Source organism: Sinocyclocheilus grahami, unplaced genomic scaffold (genome assembly GCF_001515645.1).
Source record: "Sinocyclocheilus grahami isolate Dianchi unplaced genomic scaffold, SAMN03320097.WGS_v1.1 scaffold1354.1, whole genome shotgun sequence".
In the NCBI taxonomy this organism is placed as follows: domain Eukaryota; kingdom Metazoa; phylum Chordata; class Actinopteri; order Cypriniformes; family Cyprinidae; genus Sinocyclocheilus; species Sinocyclocheilus grahami.
Window position 1 is genome coordinate 30004 of NW_015506533.1, and position 21667 is coordinate 51670.

The 21667-nt window shown below is 37.8% G+C and overlaps 1 protein-coding gene across 11 annotated transcripts in view; it reads left to right on the forward strand.

Moving 5' to 3' along the window:
• The window catches only part of LOC107569528 (nuclear factor 1 X-type-like), a 90573-nt gene that overhangs the window by 21730 nt on the left and 47176 nt on the right, over nucleotides 1-21667 (forward strand). For 9 of the 11 annotated variants that reach the window (XM_016255640.1, XM_016255644.1, XM_016255647.1 and 6 more), the window contains one exon: nucleotides 8658-9189. In XM_016255640.1, coding sequence (XP_016111126.1) covers nucleotides 8658-9189 — 532 coding nt within the window. Of the gene's footprint in view, nucleotides 1-7933; nucleotides 8080-8283; nucleotides 8338-8657; nucleotides 9190-21667 lie in introns of those variants that run through there. The other 2 variants (XM_016255643.1, XM_016255642.1) reach the window with 2 other exon arrangements.

Sequence of the window (21667 nt, forward strand, 5' to 3'; positions counted from 1 at the left end):
ACAGAGTGTGTGTTATTTGTTTACACTTGAAATGCTAGTTTTGTGGGTTTTGGGTTTGTGGGTATTTAGTGCATGTTTGTCAGTTTGATCTTTGCACAATTACTGTAAACACCCTAAACGCAAATGCTAATTAAATTTGCCTATAACATTCATTAATGAAGAAGTCTACAGTTTGGTGTACTAGTGACATAACAATACAAGCTGGTGAGGAAAAAAGGTTTATATCATCTGTGAATACAGTATAGCGTGAAGATTTCTCATAAAAAGATGTGAGACACGAGTTTGTTTGATAAAATAATTAGAAATGAAGGGACAGAAATGTAGGGAATTAGAGTTATCACAGGAAAAAAGAGAAATGACATGACCAGTGTGTGTGGGGCATGAGAGAAGAGAGAGTCAGGGAGAAAGATGGAAAGAGAGATAGAGAGACAGAAAGACAGGAGGTGGTGGGTGCCTCATTTGCATAAAGGGTAGGGCACGATGCCCAGTTTAGGAGAAGGGTTGGCACCTCGCCTCGCCAAGTGGCGGAGGTAAAGAAAAGAATGAGAATAAAAGCGAGGGTGGAGGGGTGTGCATTGGGGAGCCCAGAACATCTCTAGTTTAAACCTGGTACTTGGCACTGGAGCTGCTGAAATATCAACCATAATTACATGCAGTTATTTACAGGTTGTGACTGGATGTATATGCTGGAACCTGACTTCCTTATGACTAGTGATTCTAGGATGTCGGTCTTATGTTGGGTGCGAACCAGACAATGACAAAATTATAAGGCTCTTCCATGTAAATATGAGTTTCTGTTATTGGCAACCGACCGTGATAGAAGTTTTCGTTAGTCGTTGGATTTATATGTGTGGCTTTATGATGCATAGACTGGCTTGCAGCTGCATCTTATTTACATTGATGCGTTTGATTTTGGTTGCGTTTTATGTTGTGTAGTTGTATGGAAGGCGGACGGTTTTGCTTGAGGACATTGCTCTTGCTGATGCCTTGGTCTATCACTGAACAGAGAGAAGAACAGTCCTTTATTTAAAAATTTAATTTTTACTGACTGGTAAGGTGTGTATTCCGAGTAAAATGAAGCTGATGTAGCTTACAGCAGAGTCTTGCTAACTTCTGATAGAGCCACTGAATTAAATCACCACATTCATGAAAGTTTACAGAGCCTATAGGGCTGTCACAGAAAGAGGTGCGATTTCTCAAGACAACTATTTTTCTGTATCATTTAAGTAGTAATTGCTTACAAGGTCTATTATTGCAGATTTTTTCAGGTTGTTATTATAATCTCTCATGCATGGCTTTTTTTTTTTTTTAAATGGAACAATATGGCCTGAAATTCCGAAATGTTTTATTTTGAAAATGTTGATCACGTTGATTTAGCATTTTTTTTTAATAGCAAAAATAAACTTTTTTTTTTTTTATATTAAGCTGTCACTTTTGCTTTATCAATTCAATATAAACTCAATTGATAATGTCAAAGTGATGACATTGTTGTGTGGTTTTAATTGTTAGATGCCGTTGTGAAGGTCAAGACCTTTATGATGGGACATGCCAAAATCAACACTTTATAAGGATACAGATATTTGTTGAAAACTACATTATTTTCATTCTAGGTTCATTTTAACTGTAGTTTTTATTAAAGGTGTTATAAGAAGAAAAAAAAACGGGATTTGCGCTTCTAATAAAAACACATCAGTGTACTAGGACAGTGGTTCCCGACCCTGGTCCTGCGGAGGCACCCCAACACTGCACATTTTGCATGTCTCCTTTCTCTGACACACCAATTTGGAGTCTCTACTAATGAGCCGATGACCTGAATCAGGTGTGTTTGATTAAGGAGACATGCAAAACGTGCAGTGTTGGGGTGCCTCCAGGACCAGTGTTGGGAACCACTGTACTAGGGTACCATGTTTATCTGATAAGTTTTTTCCCCTGCCCCTATATCAGAAGTCTCTCTCACACACACACACACACACACACACACACACACAGAGAGGGGAGAGTGCAGTGCGCTCACAGTGGGCAGTATCAATATTTGGTGTGGTTGGGCAGTCGGATCGGTTGTATTTAGTCGCTGCGTAAGCGGCTCAATGCTGTGGTGTCACGCCGTGCTCGTCTCGGCATTTTTTCCAGTTTACACTTCAACAGTCTGCTGACTGATCTCACTGACCCAGTCCAGTTCTCTGAGCTACCGACACATGTTCCCGCGGACGGAAACACCCTCATTCATATGATGTATGCTTCTACTTTCATAACGGTATTTAATAGACGTCCCTAAATAGAAATCCGAGTGTTATTATTCTTACAACTAGGCTCATGTAATAGACAGACTGACACCTGAACAATCGGTAGTAGGCTAGATTAGAGAATCCAACTCGCATCTAAATGTTTATAGGCCTATGATAATATAAAATTGACTGTGTGGTAGGCCTATTGAATAACTTTCAGGAGTTCGTCTTTTGGCATTTATTTAAATTTTTTTGTTTTTGTTTTGTTTTTAAAGAAAAACAATTCATTTATTTGTGATATCTATGTAAATCTATTATAAAGTGAGAAATAAAGTTTTTTGGTTAGAATTCTGACGCAGAAACGTCAAACAGCACACTGTTGCTATGGTTACTGCTCCCTCAGCCGAACGCGATTTCTGCAGCATCTGTTTGCCGCAACTTCTGAGTAACTTCTGAGTAACTTCTGAGTAACTTCTGAGCAACTTCTGAGTAACTTCTGAGTAACTTCTGAGTAACTTCTGAGTAACTTCTGAGTAACTTCTGAGTAACTTCTGAGTAACTTCTGAGTAACTTCTGAGTAACTTCTGAGTACCGCGATTTCTGCAGCATCTGTTTGCCGCAACTTCTGAGTAACTTCTGAGTAACTTCTGAGCAACTTCTGAGTAACTTCTGAGTAACTTCTGAGCAACTTCTGAGTAACTTCTGAGCAACTTCTGAGCAACTTCTGAGTAACTTCTGAGCTAACTGAAAAATTGCAAAAACCTAAGATAGCTGCTTATTTGTAAAATCTTGAAAAAAAAATTACTTGTAAGATTGCCAACATTTTGTTGTGACGTCGTTTGGGTTGGTCTGCAATCTGAGAAACCTCAAAAGGTGCTTCAGGTGTTTTTTCCCCCTTAAGCAAAATGCGTCTCGACAGCTTTTCTGTATGCATTAAGAATATTTACCCGTGGAGCTGAATTCGCATAAATCACTCCCAGATTTTCACATCTTGGAAACGCGTCCGTTTATAAACCTGAATTAATTCCACACAAAGCACCGCAGCGCTCCAAAACATCTCAAAGAGAACGGGTTTGTTTTAGCCGTCGAGTTGTAAAATAATGTATTCATTTATTTTTAATTTATTTGATCATCAGAAAACATATATATTCTCAGCTAAAGCACTAGGCTGTATTTATGCGTGCTATTTAGCCTATACGAGAGACAAATCGTATTTTAGATGAGATAGATTAATGCTTTTTTGTTTTAAAATGTAAAATATATTTGAACTGGTTGTCTTTAGCCTATAAATTTAAGATTTTAAAAGATGCTTATTTAAACATTAAATAGTTTAATAGTAAAAGCCTACGAAGATATTATATGAAGAAGTTTAAAAATGACAGTGTAATACAAAACAAAAAAGACCTTTTCTTTCTTTTTCTTTTTTTAACGCCACATGCTGCCTTGAATTCAACACGATTTGGCATTGCACTGAAAGCTACAGAAATCAGTTATTAAATTAGGTTTATAGATAAAATATGGAGAGGATGCACAAGGGGCACATAAATATTGTTTTAAAAATATTTTACCACCGTATTTTGATTTTTCATTTGTTACGTGCCCCCAGATGGTATGTCGGCTGGTACCCAGTTCCTGGAAATATATCGTAGGCCTGTTTTCTTTGATTATATATTCGATTTCGTTTTTTTCTTTCATTGTTGTACTTTAAACTCGAAAAAAAAAAAAACTTCAGTAGCCTATATGTGCAAATGTTGACATGTTCTTCAGTGATCTATACGAATAGGTTTGGTCTTTTTATGTAGGCTGAAGAAGTGCTCTTTTCCCCCCCCTCCTGTTGTGAAAGTATGTTCATACAAGTTTCATTATATTTTGTGGAAAATTTCAAAAAGGTAATTTCAGATTTCTCTGCTCGCGCTCATCATGTCTGCTTCGCTCCATCCGCAGCCTTTTTCCTGTCTCGCGCCAGTGTGGCGGCTCTCGAGCTCCCGCCAACGCGATTTAAAAAAAAAACCGTTGGATGTTTACAGGTCAGTCATATTAGGCGACTAAGAAAATCATAAATTGTTTCTAAAAAGGAAAGAAAAGAAAGCAACGGAAAAGAATAAAGCATATTCATCTTAAAAGAATCGACTGAAGGCCAGAGGTAGGCTATGGTATATATTTTTTAATAAGTCTTTCTTTACAAGGAACACATTTTTGTCGTTATTGTCATTGAATCTGTTTTCTTTGTCGGTGTTATGTAAAACATGTAGGCACTTTTGAGACACAACTAAGCCTGTTTTCTTATATTAGTCACCGTTGGATGTTTACAGGTCAGTCATATTAGGCGACTAAGAAAATCATAAATTGTTTCTAAAAAGGAAAGAAAAGAAAGCAACGGAAAAGAATAAAGCATATTCATCTTAAAAGAATCGACTGAAGGCCAGAGGTAGGCTATGGTATATATTTTTTAATTAGTCTTTCTTTACAAGGAACACATTTTTGTCGTTATTGTCATTGAATCTGTTTTCTTTGTCGGTGTTATGTAAAACATGTAGGCACTTTTGAGACACAACTAAGCCTGTTTTCTTATATTAGTCAGTTACGGTCTTGGCATTGGCTATAATAAAGGGCAACCACACAAACTAAAACGTTTAAAAATGATTAATACCAGGCTACTGTTGGCAGCGTTAGACATTTGATGAACCCCCAGAAACAAAAGAATCCCAAAAACGTCAGAGTAGAAATGGGATAAAATTCATAAATGTGGTAAGACTGAACTTTTATGGTTTTATGGTGATTCGTGGTGTAATATATGGCCTAGTAGCAGGTCATTTAAGCACGGATTCTGGATAATAGTGTGTGAGAGTGCGTGCTGCTGATTTTTCTTTTCACAATCTCAGCCTTTTTCTCTCTTTCTCTGGAAGAAGTAGGCCTTGCTATACAGAAACTAAAACACACAAGCAAGCAGCAGGCTATACGCAGCAGAGTGAGACTTTTTTGCCCGTCTCTCTCTTTCTCAAACTTTTTTTTAATCTTCCTCTAGCGCTCTCCTTTCTTTCTTGCGTAAAACAAAGGTCGCTGTTTAGAGAGGAGAGTGTCATACAAAGATAAGATAGGCTGTGGTATAAAAGAGTTTGAATAAGGACAGATCCAGCAAGCTTGCGGGGAACATTAGCAAGCGCTGTTTTATATGCCGTTTATGGCTTGCATACTAATTTAATCTCATGATAACAACGCAGAGTTCATGCTGTCATAAAGTTCGCTTCATCCAAAATTATGTCAGATTTGCTGCAATCATTCAACCAATAATTCAAGCAAGAACAATGAACTTGTTACTGACACTTTCCCCCCTCAGGTCATTTAACATAGACACTTTCAAACTCTTTGTTTGCAGACATGGAAATTATTTAATGGAAATAAATGTGTCAGACACAAAATCCATGTAGTCTGTCAAACCAAATCAGATACGAACTGTAACAACATGCAGAATGATTGGTACAAAATGTAGGCAAAACAAAATACCAAGACACCTTGCTTTGTACACAGTCAACTGATATGAATTGTGTAGAACTTTCCTTTGATTTGGATTGGAATTATGCAAAGTGAATTGCAAGCCAGTGGAACATTCACAAACAAAACGACACACCAACCTGAAACTCGGCTTTGTTTGTTAGGAAACGCTGCATTTACATAGCAGGCGCCAACTGGGTTGCTTTGAGAATGAGGCTGCTTCACCCGGTGGTCTTGGATAGGCCTGCTGGTCGCCCTAAGGTGTCGAGAGCGGCATATGTTGCGTAAACTCATTGTAGGGATTAAACCAGATGAAATCACTTGATACGAATCTGCTCAAGCTAGCGATTTCCCTGGCTCTGTGTATGGATCATAACGGATCATTGCAAACAGGGATTGACTGAATTCCTATAATATGTGGAATATAGTTTGGTACAGGATTGCATTGAATGTTTTGTGTGCTACGGCTCGGGGCCAGTGTGAGAGAGTTTCAGGCCGGTTCATGAAACTGTGACCAATGCTGTGTTGTCATTACATCTGGTGTTCGTTGATAATGTAGCTACATGTGCCGTTGCAAACTTTAACATTTGGGTTTCAGTGATGTATTGAACATGGGTTTTGCCAGTCCTGCTGATTTAAATATTTGATCATGATAGCTGGCTAACTCATATGAGGATGTTGAAATTGCGAGATTGATTTGCACTAGTCTTGGGTGCATCAGTTAGAATGAATTCAAAAGAGCTAATAAATCACAGTATGTCAGTGTACTGTTGAAAATACTGGCAAGACAAGTTAGTTAATAGTTGTAAGTTAATTGTTGAGTCCTGCTATAGCGTTGCTGTTTTGTAAAAAGCATTATAAGGAGAATAGTTTTTTATTTTAGTTTTTTTTAAGGAAACAACTATTAAAATACTTTCTTATAAAATCATTTTAATGTGAAATACTTTTTTGTTGTTCTTTAAAAAAAAAAAAAAAATGTATTGTGTCCAAACTGACGTGGTCACATTCTCAGATAAAGTTCAGAGCGAGAATGTTGTTCTGCTGTGGACTACGTCTTTCTCTTTGCTCTTTGTTTGTGCGCTGATTCTAAAGGCAGCTGCTAGTCTGTAGTGTCTGCTGGGAGTTCTGGCCCGCGCGTTCACACGCCGCTCAATGGAGGGAGGGGACGGGGCAAACGGGGACACTGCTGTGCGCTCGCTCGATGGATGTGATGGCAAGTGCATTGGTGAAAATGGCAAAAGTGCGTGTGTGCATCTGAGCTCGGTTCTTGAAGACAAGAGGGGGAAAATGGAGGTAAATTGGGCTGGGAATGGAATACGGCTGATTGGCGCATGTAAAATTAATGTGCTCTGGACTTTGCAGTTGCACAAGATAGGAACTTATTAATTTGGCAAAGTAAGGAGCCAACCCACTGACCGAACCCTACACTATCTCCCCCCTCGCTCTCTCGCTCCATCTCTTTCACCCTCCCTCCGTCCCTGCCTCCCTCCCATTCAGCCCTTCAAGCGTGCGTATTGGCTGAGCGATCGGGCGCCCGGTGCCAAATAGGTGGGCTCAGCTTCGCGCTGGCACACTCTGAGGCAATGGATAGGAAAAGAGCATGGAGAGGAAGAGAGAGATAGAGTTGGAGAGGAAAAAGGGAAAAAAATAAGCTTCTATCGGGTTTGCCAGCGGTCGTACGCGCTCTTCCAACATTGATTCGGTTCTCTCGTTTTTTTTTTTTCGCTCTCCATTCGCTCCTCTCTACCCCCCTCGCTGTCTCTCTCTCTCTTTCTCTCTGTCTATCTCTCGCTCTCTGTGTGTCGAATGCAGAGCACGCATATCTGAACAAACACCACTTACTGCTTTGCCAAACATTTTTTCTCTTTGTTGCGGTATTTGTGTATTTATTTGTGTATGTTTTTTTCTCTAACAGTGAGTAATACTTTTTGATTGAGCGATTTCATTGTCCGCTTTCTTGTGTTCATATGTAATATTTAATTTTTGGTTTTGGTGTCTGGCAAGATACCCATTTTTTTTCAGAACTTTTTTTTTCTCTCTCATTTCCCCTGTTTTGTGTGTTAAACATTTCTCTCTTGCATTTCTTGTTTTTGTATCTCCAGAGCTGTCACTGTTTGGCTCCTCCAAGGTTTTCATAACTTTTCTTCTCTCCTCTTCGACTGGACATTTTTACAAAATGTTAACTTTTTGAATTTTTTTCAGTTTTTTATTTATTTTTTTACTTTTGCAACAACATTAAAAACTCTGATATTGTGCACTAAATAATCGGGGCATGTAGTGTCAAGCTGAGTGTGAAGAAGACATTTCACTCGTTTTTCCACTCCTTATCGGCCAACAGGGTTTATGATGAAAGTGCAGAATGGTAACTACAGATGCTTTATTTAGTTGTTTTGCTGCATGTCTTGTGTGTTTTGTCTGTGGCGTGCTGCTTCTGTGTCTGCCGTGTGGCGATGTAGTTTGGATCAGGACGTGCGGTAGCAGGGGTTGGCACAAGCGACAGTGAGCAGCTGTTGTGGACTCTTTACGTCTGTCCCTCAAAAACATCATTGTCTGTTTTGAGCTGAGAAAATTATCTTTTGAAACACAAAAATGTCAGTGTAAAACAATGCAGAAGAAAAAAGTGAGGTTACTTAAAATTTCAGTGTGTTTTTGTTTTGTTTTTCATAATAGCATGTCTGTAGTTTTATTATATACTCTGGTTAGGAATTTTGGTTCTAAATTCTAAACTAGCATAGCATTGTCTTTTATGTGATGCTTATGACAAATGTTTTGTGTGTGTGTGTGTGTGTGTCATCCTGGCAAACGCGCACTCGCACTTTTCCCGTACTTTACTTCACAAAGCGCTGCCGAATCATGCTCCGAGATTCTAACGTCTTCTCCCCTTCCCTTCTCTCCTCTCCCCTGCTTCCCGTCTCTCCCTCCCTCTCTCCATCCCTCCAGGATGAATTCCATCCCTTCATCGAGGCTCTCCTCCCGCATGTGCGGGCGTTCTCATATACCTGGTTCAACCTGCAGGCCCGCAAGCGCAAGTACTTCAAAAAGCACGAGAAGCGCATGTCCAAGGACGAGGAGCGTGCCGTCAAAGACGAACTCCTGGGCGAGAAGCCCGAGATCAAGCAGAAGTGGGCGTCGCGGCTGCTGGCCAAATTGCGCAAGGACATCCGGCCGGAGTTCCGCGAAGACTTCGTGCTCACCATCACGGGGAAGAAGCCGCCGTGCTGCGTGATCTCCAACCCCGACCAAAAGGGCAAGATCCGCCGCATCGACTGCCTGCGGCAAGCTGACAAGGTCTGGCGCCTGGACCTGGTGATGGTGATCTTGTTCAAGGGGAGCCCGCTGGAGAGCACGGATGGAGAGAGACTGGTCAAGTCCCCGCAGTGCTCGAACCACACCCTGTGCGTGCAGCCGCACCACATCGGAGTGTCCGTCAAGGAGCTGGACCTGTACCTGGCCTACTTCATCCACATGCCAGGTCAGTGGGTTACACTCTCTTTCTCTGTCCTACAGCTACTGATAGTTGAACGTGATTATTTGAGAGGGGTCAGAACTCAGGGTAAGATGACACCCACATAATCACCATCACATCCAGCACACTTATGAACACTTGCTTTGAGCGTCTGTTCTGCGGCCAGAGCCGAAATTACAGCTCAAACAGGTTTCCCACGGTCATGGAAGAAGTTAAAGTTGTGCTTGAAAACATTCAAAGTAATATAGGCAAATGTATATATTTAGTTTTCAATGTATTTGGCTGTGCTCTCATCGAACTGCATTCAAATCTCAGGATGATTTTGTGCTTTTTGGAAGCATTTGTACAATAATAAGAACTACTTAAAGTTGTGATTTGCAGGCATAAAAAGTCATGCTTTTTAAAAATCATGTAAATTTATGTATTTAATTTATAATCTCTTTGGTTATGCTCTCTATTGAAGAAATCCTATCCATCTGCATTCAACTCTCAGAATGATTCTGTGCTTTTTGGAAACACTTGTACAGTCACAAGAGCCGTTTTAAAGTTGTGATTTTTATGCATTAAAAAGTCAGAAAATTTGAAAGTAATTTTTAAAAAGCATGCAAATTTATGTAGTTCATTTATAATCTGTCTGGTCATGCTCTTTATAGAAGAAATCCTGTCCAACTGCATTCAAATCTGAATGATTTTGTGCCTTATGGACCATTGCTCATAGTATTTCATGAGGTAAATTCATCATTTTTGTGATGTTTTATTGTTTATAATAAGATACTTTCTTTTTGTTTTGTGATGGTGTTTAATATAAATGTTATGTTGGTTGTATTCACAAGAAAACACAAGACGGCTGGCCTTTTCAGTTTTTTGGTGCCATCTTGTTTTCTCATTGGCAGTGTGTTTTAGAGTCGTATCCTTTTGGAGCGAGTGTGTGTGTGTATTCATGGATAAGTTACTAGCACAGTCTCATACGTTTACTGCCAAACAGTGTTTCTGACATGGCTAACACTCTCTCTGACGCACACAAGATCTGACTGGCCAAACACACTCAGGCCAACAGAATTTCAAATCTGAAATTGCTTTCTTGCTTTCTTTCTTGTTTGCTTTTGTGACTAATTCATTTTCATTTCGTGGTACTGCAAATAAACCACAATTATGGGGGGGAAAAATTGCCATATTGTCAGTTAAAAACAAAAAAAGAGCCGTTAACAAAATATAAGCAGCTGAACAGTTTCCTGCCTGTCTTTCAGTCTCTCGGTCAGCGCACGCACTGGTTCACTCTGTGCCCAGCAGGGTTGGCCATCGCGCTGCCCGTTCAGAATGTTTGCTGCTGTCTTACCTTATCAGGCTAATTCCAGTGTGTACTGCCGCTTTTATCAGGCTCCAAATAGCCTCGCCGGAGACTGGCACCCTGCAGGGCAGCCGCGCACAATCCCGGGGCCCTTGGCATCCTGTGCCAGAGCTCAGGGGGCCTTTCTCAACCTCAGATGCACACAGTCCCCATGTGCTGCTCTGGTTAAGGGCATTCAGTAATTTTTTTTAGCTATTTTTTTATTCTTGATTTCAGTTGTGCATTCCTAACTAACACCACAATTATCCTAATTTGAAATAGCCTGACAGTTCAAGTCAGGTATTTGTTGTGTGTGCCAAAAATCTTGAATTCTACAGCTCAGTTGTTTAATTTATTGGTTTGCTTTGTGTTTTTGTCCTTGCGATTGTTTATTTGCAGCACAGACTCTTTGTTTATCACTATTAAATGTGGCCTTCGTTGTCACACTCTATATTCCTCTTTTGTGTCCATAAGAAAGCGAGAGAGAACAAGAGAAAGGACAGCTACGGGAGTCACTACATTAATTGCTTTAGTTGGCACTATAGCAACGCCGTTGGTGCGGGAAGATGCGCGTGTGTGTGAATATGAGTGTGTATGTGCTCAGGCAATTTTAAAACACAGAGATGTAACAGTTCACTTAAAAAAAAAATAAAAAAAAAATAAACCAATTTTTTTTACTGCAGTCATGGGTAGCTGGAGAGTTTGTCTTTTTCGTATTAAATGCTTTCCATTTTAAATGCCTAGGAAAGGGATCGCTAGAGTTTGAACCGAGACGCGAACCCTTGACAGGTTTTTGGGATTTTCCTCGAAAATGTTCCATACTTTGCTAAATTTAGACTTATATTTCTGTCTTTGAATGAAGTGCGAAATTCATTTATGCAAGACTCTTAAGTAGTAATCCAGGTGTATTGGAGGTAAATGTGTGTTAAAGGTGTTTCCATTAAGAACGGTGATTATGGGGCAAAGTCGTCCTAATAGATGGAAGTGGCTTTTGGGTAAAGAGAATATTAATTTTATATCCAGAGCTTTATTGTTAGTGCTGCTGATATATCATTATTATGAGAACATAATTTAAACTTTTCCCTACTTTAACACTCCACACAGGAAATGTAATATTTAGCCATTGAAGAGGTGTGAAAAATGTGCTTTCTGCCATTTTGTGCTTTTGACTGCAGCTCTTTAGAAATAAAAATGCCTGTTAAATAAGAAAAATCTAAAAAAGCATCCATCCAGCTAATACATTAGTATTTTTTCTGCTAAATAATTTATTCAGTATAGATGATAATTTTTAATTTAAAAAACGGTATTAAACAGCAAATGATTAGTAATAAATTAACATTGTTATCTGTAAAAAAAAATGCTTGATTTAGTATTATTACTATTTTCTAATTGTGCTTAATTTATTGTTATGAAAATATGCCATTTTCTTGGACTTTAAGGCTTGAGCCGTTTTTGAAATGAGCACAAGCGTAAGAGCATGCAGTAGTGATTTCCCTCTGTCTCGATGCGGCATTGTGGGAGTGTTTTGTTTGGAAATGAAATGTTTGGAATAGCTGTTAAACAGATTATTTCAGCAGTCGTCATTCACTTCGAGCCAGTGTACATAACGCGTCTCTCTTTCTTTCATCACTCTTTACGCTTCCAAGTGTCTCCTCTCTCTTTCTTTGTCACTCTTCCTGTCTTCCTGGCTCTTTCTGAAAATCTGATAGACTGTTGAAATGGAAGGAAAATTCACCTCCTTGGGTCATAGGTCAGATATTTTTTTTGTGTGTGTGGAGAATCTCCTCGCATCATTTTCTGTAATCCTACATTTGTCCTATATTTAGGACCGCGCTCTGCTCTGACTCACCTGGGCTTTGGGTTTATTGCTTAAATATGCCACAGCAGCGCTATTAAGCTTCTGGCATTTCTTGACTATTTTAGTGATCTTTAAGCCTTTATATTTGATTCATTCCAAGAAAGATGTGAAGTGTAACCGTAGATCTGCGTGTAACTCTGGGTTTTACTTTCTCAGCTCCCTACTCACCACAGACATTTATAGGCTTTTTAAGAGCACAAAGGAAGGATTGTAAAAGTGAAACATGTTAACACAAACAAACCGGTATCAGCTCTACTGAATGCGCACCTGCTTTTAACTCCACATAAGGGACAGGCAGAGAAGAAAAAGTTAAAAAGAGAAAGAGTTTTCTGAGTTTTCTCTTCTGTTCTCGGTAGCTGCATGCTCTTTCTTTAGTGTTTTATTTATTTTTTTGTATTAGTGTCAAACATAAAATCTGTGTATCTACATTGTGCTAAACAATATATTATTGAATATTTACAATTGATCTGAGATGATTTTGCGTATGATATATTTTTTATCAACTTTCTGAAATATCAGTCCTTTCGTACCCCACAACATGGAAATATGAGAGATCTATAACAGAGATGGTCTTTAATAGAGTTTTAGTAAGTTCCATTAATTTCTGTTGAATCGGATTCAAATTTTCAAAATCAGAATCTAATATTTATTTGCATATTTATTTATTTATGCAGTCCTTTCATGCATTAAAATGTTTGGCAACACTTTATTTTAAGGTGTCCTTACTTTTATAATAACAATAAATTATGCATAATTATGTGCAAGTAACCCTAAGCCAAACCCTAATCCTAACCCTGTTGTAAGTACATGTAGTTCATTAATATTACTCAGTACTTAAATGTATAATTACACTGTAACAAGGACACCTTGAAATACCTTGGAAACACCTTGGTTTTAATAAAAATGTATGAAGGTTAATGCTGTTTAACACATTGAATCATTATATTGCATATAATGCATATAAATAATTTCTTTATGTTATTAATTATTCAGTATTATTTTACTATTTATTTTCTTATTTTAAACACACGTTTAGAACATTTAGAATATTATTTTTTCCAGAGTAAATCATATATATAATACACACATACTGTATACACACACACACACACACACACAAACACATTTTCAAAACCATTTGAACATAATATATATTTTAGCTCTGAAAAATAATAATATAAAAAAATATATATATTCTAAATGTTTTGAAAGTGTTTAATTAAAATAAGGAAATAAATTGTAAAATGTCATTTCCTATTATTATCAGAAGGCTGATGTGTTTGTGTGCCTCGGGAGTAAGAGAGAGAGAGGGACAGTAATGTGGCCCACTCACACTGACTCTGGTTACGAGTCAGAGAACACAATGCCGAGCTCAGTAACGGCACAGGCCTACTCATTACACACACACACGCAAATACAACGCAACAGCCGCGGAAAGTTGAGCCATAACTCCAGTCTATAGGAGTAGAAGTTCTGCATTAGTGCAGTTAGATTGAATTCTCATGGAGCTCATTAGATAAAACCTCTTTAGAAAGAGGAGAAAGGGATGATCAAGATCGCCGAGGGGCGAGAGAGAGGGAGACGGAGAAAAGGCGAGGGAACGGGGGCAGCCTCGTCTGCCATTTTTTGGCACCATGTACGGTGAGCTCTATGTAGAAGGTGCCAGAAGCTCATCGCTGCCAACCTCTCTCCCTCTGATCCTTTCTTCCTCTCCCTCTCCCTCTCTTTTCACCCATTCTCTGCTGCTCTCTCGGGGGGCTCAACCCCAGCGTCGCCCCCGTCATCTTGATATGTCCTCATATTTTCAGTTACGTCAATTAATTTTTTATACAATTAGATTTTTGTTTTGCATATCTGCGTGGACGTGAGTGCGGGGAGGTGGCGCTTGTTTGCTTGCTTTTTTTTTTCTTTCTTGATCGACTTTGTAGGACATCGAAGACAGTTTCTTTTTAATCAGCACAGGGATTTTTCATCTGTCTCATTAATAGGAATCTGGATTCTGATTCCACTTAGCAATTTTGGTTCCTGAACGATTCCTTTAATACTTCTTTTAATAAATAAAGTTGATAAAATAAAGTTTAATTTAATAAATGTATTCAATAACTCATCAAAGTGTTTAAACACATTGTATAATTATATTGCTGCGTTTTATGTAGGCTAATTATTAATATTGTTTATGTACAGTATAAGACTGAAAGTGACTTGCTTGTTCAGTGAGTCAGTTAATTAATTTTTACTGATTCACTTAATGAATGAGTCATTCTACTGAATCAAACGCATAACTATAACTAGTCTTTTTGAAGTGTTTATTAAAGGTGCGATTTGTAATTTGGAAAGTATTTGGTCATATGATATCAAAATGTCAGCCCTAATAAGACGACCTGCTTATGTAGAATAAAACCTGACCTTTAAAATATAAAATCCTGTGTAAATGAACATTTAGCACTGTTTGTAGTACTGTAAAACGTTTTATTGTGAAAAAAAATGACTGAGTGCACCTTTTGAATAAAACTGGCTTTTAAGCGTTAATAAGTTGTAAATAAAATTTCGCTGTTCATGCTGTATGTTGGTTAATTTATTTTGCTGGGACACTGTACATTCTCGTTTAAAAACCAAAAGCAAAACACCACAGGTTTTTCAGAATCACCTGAGCCGTTTCCTAAAGGTTAGTTTCTGTCGGTCTCCCATGGGCTTCACGACTCCAAACATTTCTTCCTCCAGCAGATGCACGAAGGGCACAAAGCTCAGCCCTTCCTCGGTGAAAGGCTGAGCCGTCATAAATAAATTCTTTCTGGTGTTACTTACCACATGCGAAAGAGAGAAGGTGTTGTGTTTTTTTGGAGCTCCTAGTAAGGGAAAACGGTTGACAAGCACAACAGAAACACAGCGAATCAATTCTGGCATGTGATTGTGTGTAAGGGAATAGGCCTGGAAAGCAGTTTGGACACAGATCTAGGCCGCCCGTCTCGGTGAGCAGGAAAGAACGCAGAGAACAAGGGATGAAACCGGAGAGAAAACGTCAAGGAACAGGGGGATGGGATAACAAGGGAAAGAAAGGCTGTGTGTGTGTGTGTGTGTGTGTGTTTCATAATAAGAGTGTGGAAAAATAGGCCTGTAAATGAGTGTGGAAAGCTTCATGCCTCTCAGCTCCAGAGAGCCCCATTCATCAGACGGTAGCATCTTCCCGCTCTTAAAACAATGAAAGGCAAACCCCCCCTCTCTGTCGGAGCAGAGGAGAGTCTGTCGTTTGTTTACAGAGATAACAGGATAAACGAGAGAAAGAGAGAGTGCGAGATATAAAGTGTGTGTGTTTTTGTGTGCCGAGACAGAGGGCCCCTGTATGCCACCGGATGAAGTGATGGTGGGATAGCGCATGATTAGTATGTTAATAGGCAAATATAAAGTGTTTGTGTGTCTGTGTGTGTTTGCATTAGATCACTCCGGGCCTTATACATATGCATCAGCATACAGAAGCATTTTTGTTTGTGCATATGGGTGTTGAGCTCCGTGTGTCCTTAATTATGAGTTCACGTAGAAGAATCGTTGTGTATTTGCATACGTACATACATACTGTATGTATACGTTTCGGCATAGTGTGTGTGTGTGCGTGTTCGAAGCTTTGGCACCTGTTGGTCTCAGTGGTGTTCAGATTTCTGTTTTTCTCTTTTTGCATACTTTTCGGCAAAGGTTATGCTATTTTTATCTATTAAAAACACATAAAAATGGCTTGACAAGACGTTCTGTGACCTGTGATGACACATTGTTGAAAGAGGCTTTAGTTACATCGCAGCCTTTAAATGTGATTTTGATACTTGCTGGGGAAGGTCATTCTCAGTCTAGAGAGCAGGATAATCATTAGGGCTGTGCAATATATCGAAATTATCGAAAAATCGCAAATGGACATATCGCAATATGCATATGGCTACGGCTTGCAATATTTGGAGCCGTGAACAAAAGACAAAGAGAAAATCACTCACTGCTCTTACCTAAATAACTTTTGTAGCTTAAGCAAGAATCAGTCCATATTGTATTCATAGAGTAAATGTTAAATGTTAAAATAAAATTTGTATGTCATGCTAGAGTAAAACACTACAGTTCACTTTCAGAAGTTGTTGTAGGGGTGCTTTCTTCTCACAAAAAGTGAAACATGTATGCTAGTTATATTAGAATCAGAATCAGAATGAGCTTTATTCACAACTTAAGTGTGCGGAAACTAGGGATGCAACGATTATAGATTTTGTTGGTACGATTATTGTCTGAGGAATAATCACGGTTTTACGATTATGACGATTATTATGCATTTATTAATTTCCCAACATTACTAATGTATAAAATCACATGACCACTCTTTAGATATTAAAGTGTTATTTATTGCTGGCTTTTGAAACAGAAATAACACAGTAACCAAAATCCAGCACAAAATAATAATAAACAAAAGACAAACAAAAGTCCATCTCTCCCATTGGAATTAAAAAAAGGTGACCTCTGCTCTGTAAACATCCATGACAGTATTTCTCTTTTGAAAATAACAAATGGAAATAGATCACAAAAGTATTTAATGTTTTCAGTTTGTACCGTAATTCTTTACTTTTCTTTTGGACCTGGGGTAGAGACTTTGGAAACATGGTGAAAAAAAAAATCTTGTTGTTTTTTTCTTATGAATAATACTACAACACAGATAGTAAATAACAAAGTTAATGAAGTAGCCTATTATTAATATATGACTAATATTAACTTTATTTGTCCCACAGGGGAAACTGTTACTAATGATGGAAATAAACTGAAATATTGTAATCAACTGTCATCCATACGTATTAATTTGAATAATCTTTATAATAATTCATATGATTTTACATGTGGCCTGAGAAAATCATGTCTGTTATTTTGGTTTGTGAGATCGGAGATCGCGCTGCGCACGTGTGCAAACATTCAGGAGGATGCAAACTTGTTGAGAATGCTGCCCCGTGACTTTTATTAATAAAATAGATTAAATAGCCTACTGGAGAGATGCACAGACACAGGTAGGCTAATTCACACAGGCAACTGTCACCTCTCTCTCTCTCTCTCTCTCTCTCTCATAATTCATTCAAGTAGCTAAATGTTATAATTAATTAATTCAAATAAATGTGATCTTACCGCACTATTTCATCTTTTTCTGATCTGAAGCGGGTAGAATGCTGAGCTAACGAGCTGTAGCTTCACCTCAGGTTTTTCTTGCCTTCATGTCGTGCATTAAAATTGTTCAATGTACAGCAAGCCGTGCCTTATGTATTCGCTCTTTAGCAGCAGTTTTTTACTGCAATATTTAAATGACACCCTGGTCATTCTTGGTGTACCCAAAATGGTCCCACACTATCGACAAGCATGTAGTAGCCTCCGTGCCTCTGATAAGCACGTCATTTTAAGCTGGTGCACCGCTAGTGTAACTTTTTTCATTTTGCGCAAGCTGCAACAGTTCCGTTCCGTGTAACAGAAACACTCGGTTTAGCGGAAACTTTACGATTAATTAACCGTGACGTTTTAAAGCGCGGTTAATTGCCAAACCGGTTAATCGCTGCATCCCTAGCGCAAACACAAGGAATTTGTTGTGGTTTTACAGGAGCTCTTGATATTTTTATGTAATGCTCGAGTAAAACACATACCGTTCACTTTCAGAAGTTGTTGTAGGGGTGCTTTCTTATTAGAATCAGAATCAGAATGAGCAATCACAAGGAATTTGTTGTGGTTTTACAGGAACTCTTGGTACATACATACATACAAATAACCGTATATATATATGACACAAGATCGTTATAGAAGTTCACAGAACTGACTCAGCAACAGCTGAGTAAAACTGTTTCATTTGAGCATGTGGCACTTTAAGCATTATCGTATCGCATATCGAATATCGCATTATTTAATGAGTTATCGCATATCGCATTTTTTTTTCAATATCGCACAGCCCTAATAATCATCAATGTTTTGGGTTTTTTCCCTAAGAAGAGAAAAGACATTTATTGTGAACTGGTCATTTTATTTTTATTTTTTTAACTATCAACATGCACATTATATATTGACATTCCTCAAACGTTCTGCTTAAAGATATTATTCCAAATTAGTGTGATTCACAATTTTCTGACTGTTAAAAAACATTTATGTCTTTTTCATATAAATTAAAAGTATTAAAGTTTTGGAGTTAATTCATCCCAGAGTGTAGATCATTTATTGAAAATCTGAAAATAAATGATTACCTTACTTGCATACACTGTTCAAATGTTTGGGGTTGGTAAGATTTGTTTTTATTCTTAACAAAGCTGCATTTTTATTTAATCAAAAATATGGTAAAACAGTAATATTATGCAATATTTTTACAATTTAAAATAACACTTTAATTTAAATATATATGTTAAAATGTAATTTATTCCAGTGATGCAAAGCTGAATTTTCAGCATCATTACTCCAGTCTTCAGTGTCACATGATCCTTCAGAAATCATTCTAATATGCTGATTTGATGCTCTGAAACATTTATTATTATTAATGCTTCATATTTTTGTGGAAACCTTGATACTTTTTTCAGCATTCTTTGATTAACAAAGTTCAAAAGAACAGCATTTATTTAAATTATTTTGTAATGTTACAAATGTCTTTTGTGTCACATTTGATCAATTTAATTCAAGGTTGTTGAATAAAATGAAATAGTACCAAACACAAACTTTATTATATAATCAATATATTAAAACAAAAACGATTAAAACACTATTCTTTTACTGCCTTGCAAACACTGTTTTTTTATACTCTGGAAATGCAAACCTACTTTTATTTATTTATTTATTTTTCTAAGTTAACAACTTTTCTGGAAAATATTAGATTTTTAGCATGAAGTCTGTAACAGTTTTCTAACAAAAAACTCTGTGGCAAAATGACAGCGGTCCCACACAAACACATGCTCCGCCTCCACAGTCCGTTGGCAGTGACAGGATTGGCTCTGATTTAGGCTGGTGTCATGGCAACCAAATAACCCAACATACCTTGTCTGGGCTCCATTCAGGGTTCTATAATGGCAACGACAGTTCACATGGAGTCTGTGGCCGAGCGTTGGGATAGACATCATATCTCTCAGATAGGTTTTAAGGGTAATATCTTAAGCACCACATCAGTAAGAAAGAGAGGGAGAGAGAAATATACAAATATAGAGAGGATTTTAAGCGTCACACATATTTATGTCGCATGGCTAGTTGCCCGGAGCTGCCTCCTACACGTGAGAAAAAAAGAGAGCACGTCCATAATAAACCACTGTACAGTACTCTATTTTGAACCGCATCATTCGTCTCGCATGAATATTCAGCTGCATGCATATGATTTGCAATCTTTCTGTCACATTAAAAACCCTGCAGCCATGAAGCAAATATCCATCTGTAGGCCACGTTTAGTCTCGGAGCCAAACTAATACCACCTTACGCTATTCGCACAAGCTCTCTGGATTTCATCAGAGCTCAGAAACTTTTATTTATTTGACTTCTGCAATCTTTCTCCTTTTGCAACAAGCACTGGGACATTTACACACACGCACACACACATTGTGCAAACAAAGATAGTGGTTTTGCATGGCACAGTTCAAGGATTTTATTTGGTTTTCTGTAACTGCAAACAAATTTGAATATCTGCTCCATCCGTTGAAAGCCAAATATTCACACTGACCAGAAAGCCCTCAAATGATTTGTTCAAATTACAGTTGTGTAATCTGTGAATATTTCTTATTTTGAGCATAATTGTATGTACTGTATGTGAGGAGAATGCAGTAATATTTATTCAGAGTTATTTAGCATAAACACTCCTATGTGTCTGTATACATATAGACCGCTGGGTGGTCCCCAAAAATGTAGGTTATTTCAGGGTTTGATATCCTTGTGGAGACATTTAGTGAAGGAAAACGTAACACACCTCTACACACAAGGCCTGTATGAGTGTGTATGTGTGCAGGAGATCTGGTCAGGAAATTTTAGCATTACAGTGTAAGCGTTTGGCTTTAAATGATGCTGAGCAGTGTTTAAGCATGCCACACACACACATAGAGGATATTTCACATCTGGCAGGGAGCATGTGCTAGTCTTATTTGCAGAATACACACAAATAGTCTGGCTGGCTCCTTATGCTAGCATGTCGCAGGCTTGTGTATTTAGAAAGAGCAGAAGATAAATATTATAAATTTTATTATACATAAGCCCTTCATATATTTCTCTCCCTGGCCTGTAGCTCATAAGATGTCTATCATATGACTGGGCAATCTAGCAAAAACCATTGTATCTTTACCATTCAAACGTTTGGGTAAAATCAGTAACTTGGAATATTAAAATTTTTTCTGTTTTCTATTTGAATATATTTTAAATGTAATTTATTTCCTGTGATGTAAAGCTGGATTTTCAGTAGGGCTGTGCAATATTGAAGAAAAATGCGATATGCGATACCTTGTTAAAAAATGCGATATTGGATATGCGATACGATATTGCTTAAAGTGTGTAAAATCAATTTCAATCATATTTTAAAATATTAAAAATTTAAATTATATAACCAATTTGTTTCACATTCTTTCTTGGAAAATAAAGAATCACTACAACTTCTGAAAGTGACCAGCAGTGTTTTAGCATTACATAAAAAGTAATGTCACAAATCAGAAAATGTCATTTTAACATCAGTGTGAACATACAAAAAAAAAAAAATTATGACACTAATTTTATATCATTGTAGCTTTGCTTTCCATACACTTTAAGTACTTCTTCATATACCACAGCAAAAACTATAGTCTGAGAAAGTTCAAACATGATTAAAGGCAAGTGAACAGTCAGTAAAAAAAAGAAATACACAATTTACAAGCATAGATAAAATAAACGGTAGTATTCAGATACAGAAATTTAATAATTAGGTGTAAAATAACACTGTATAGTGTTCACTGTATGAATTAAATTTAGATTAATCTTTGTTATAGCAGTTTTGTTGTTTTGTTAACATTAGTGACATATTCAGCAGCACATATTTATAGGCTGCTGTCCCTTTAAATCTGACTGCACGGATCCAGTATAATGATACACATCCGATTCTTTCTCAGCTGTTTACATTCATTTAAAACCTAACCGACTGCGTTTACGAGAATGATCGTCGAGACGGGTACTATTGACATAACTCTGTGTGTATGTGTCTGTTCAAACATGAGGAGATGTGAAGACGAATCAACTCGGTGTTCGCGCGCCGTCTGAAACGCGTATGTGTGTGTGTATGTGCGCTTTGCACGTGTGCGGCAGAACGGAAGATACGCTGTGCGAGA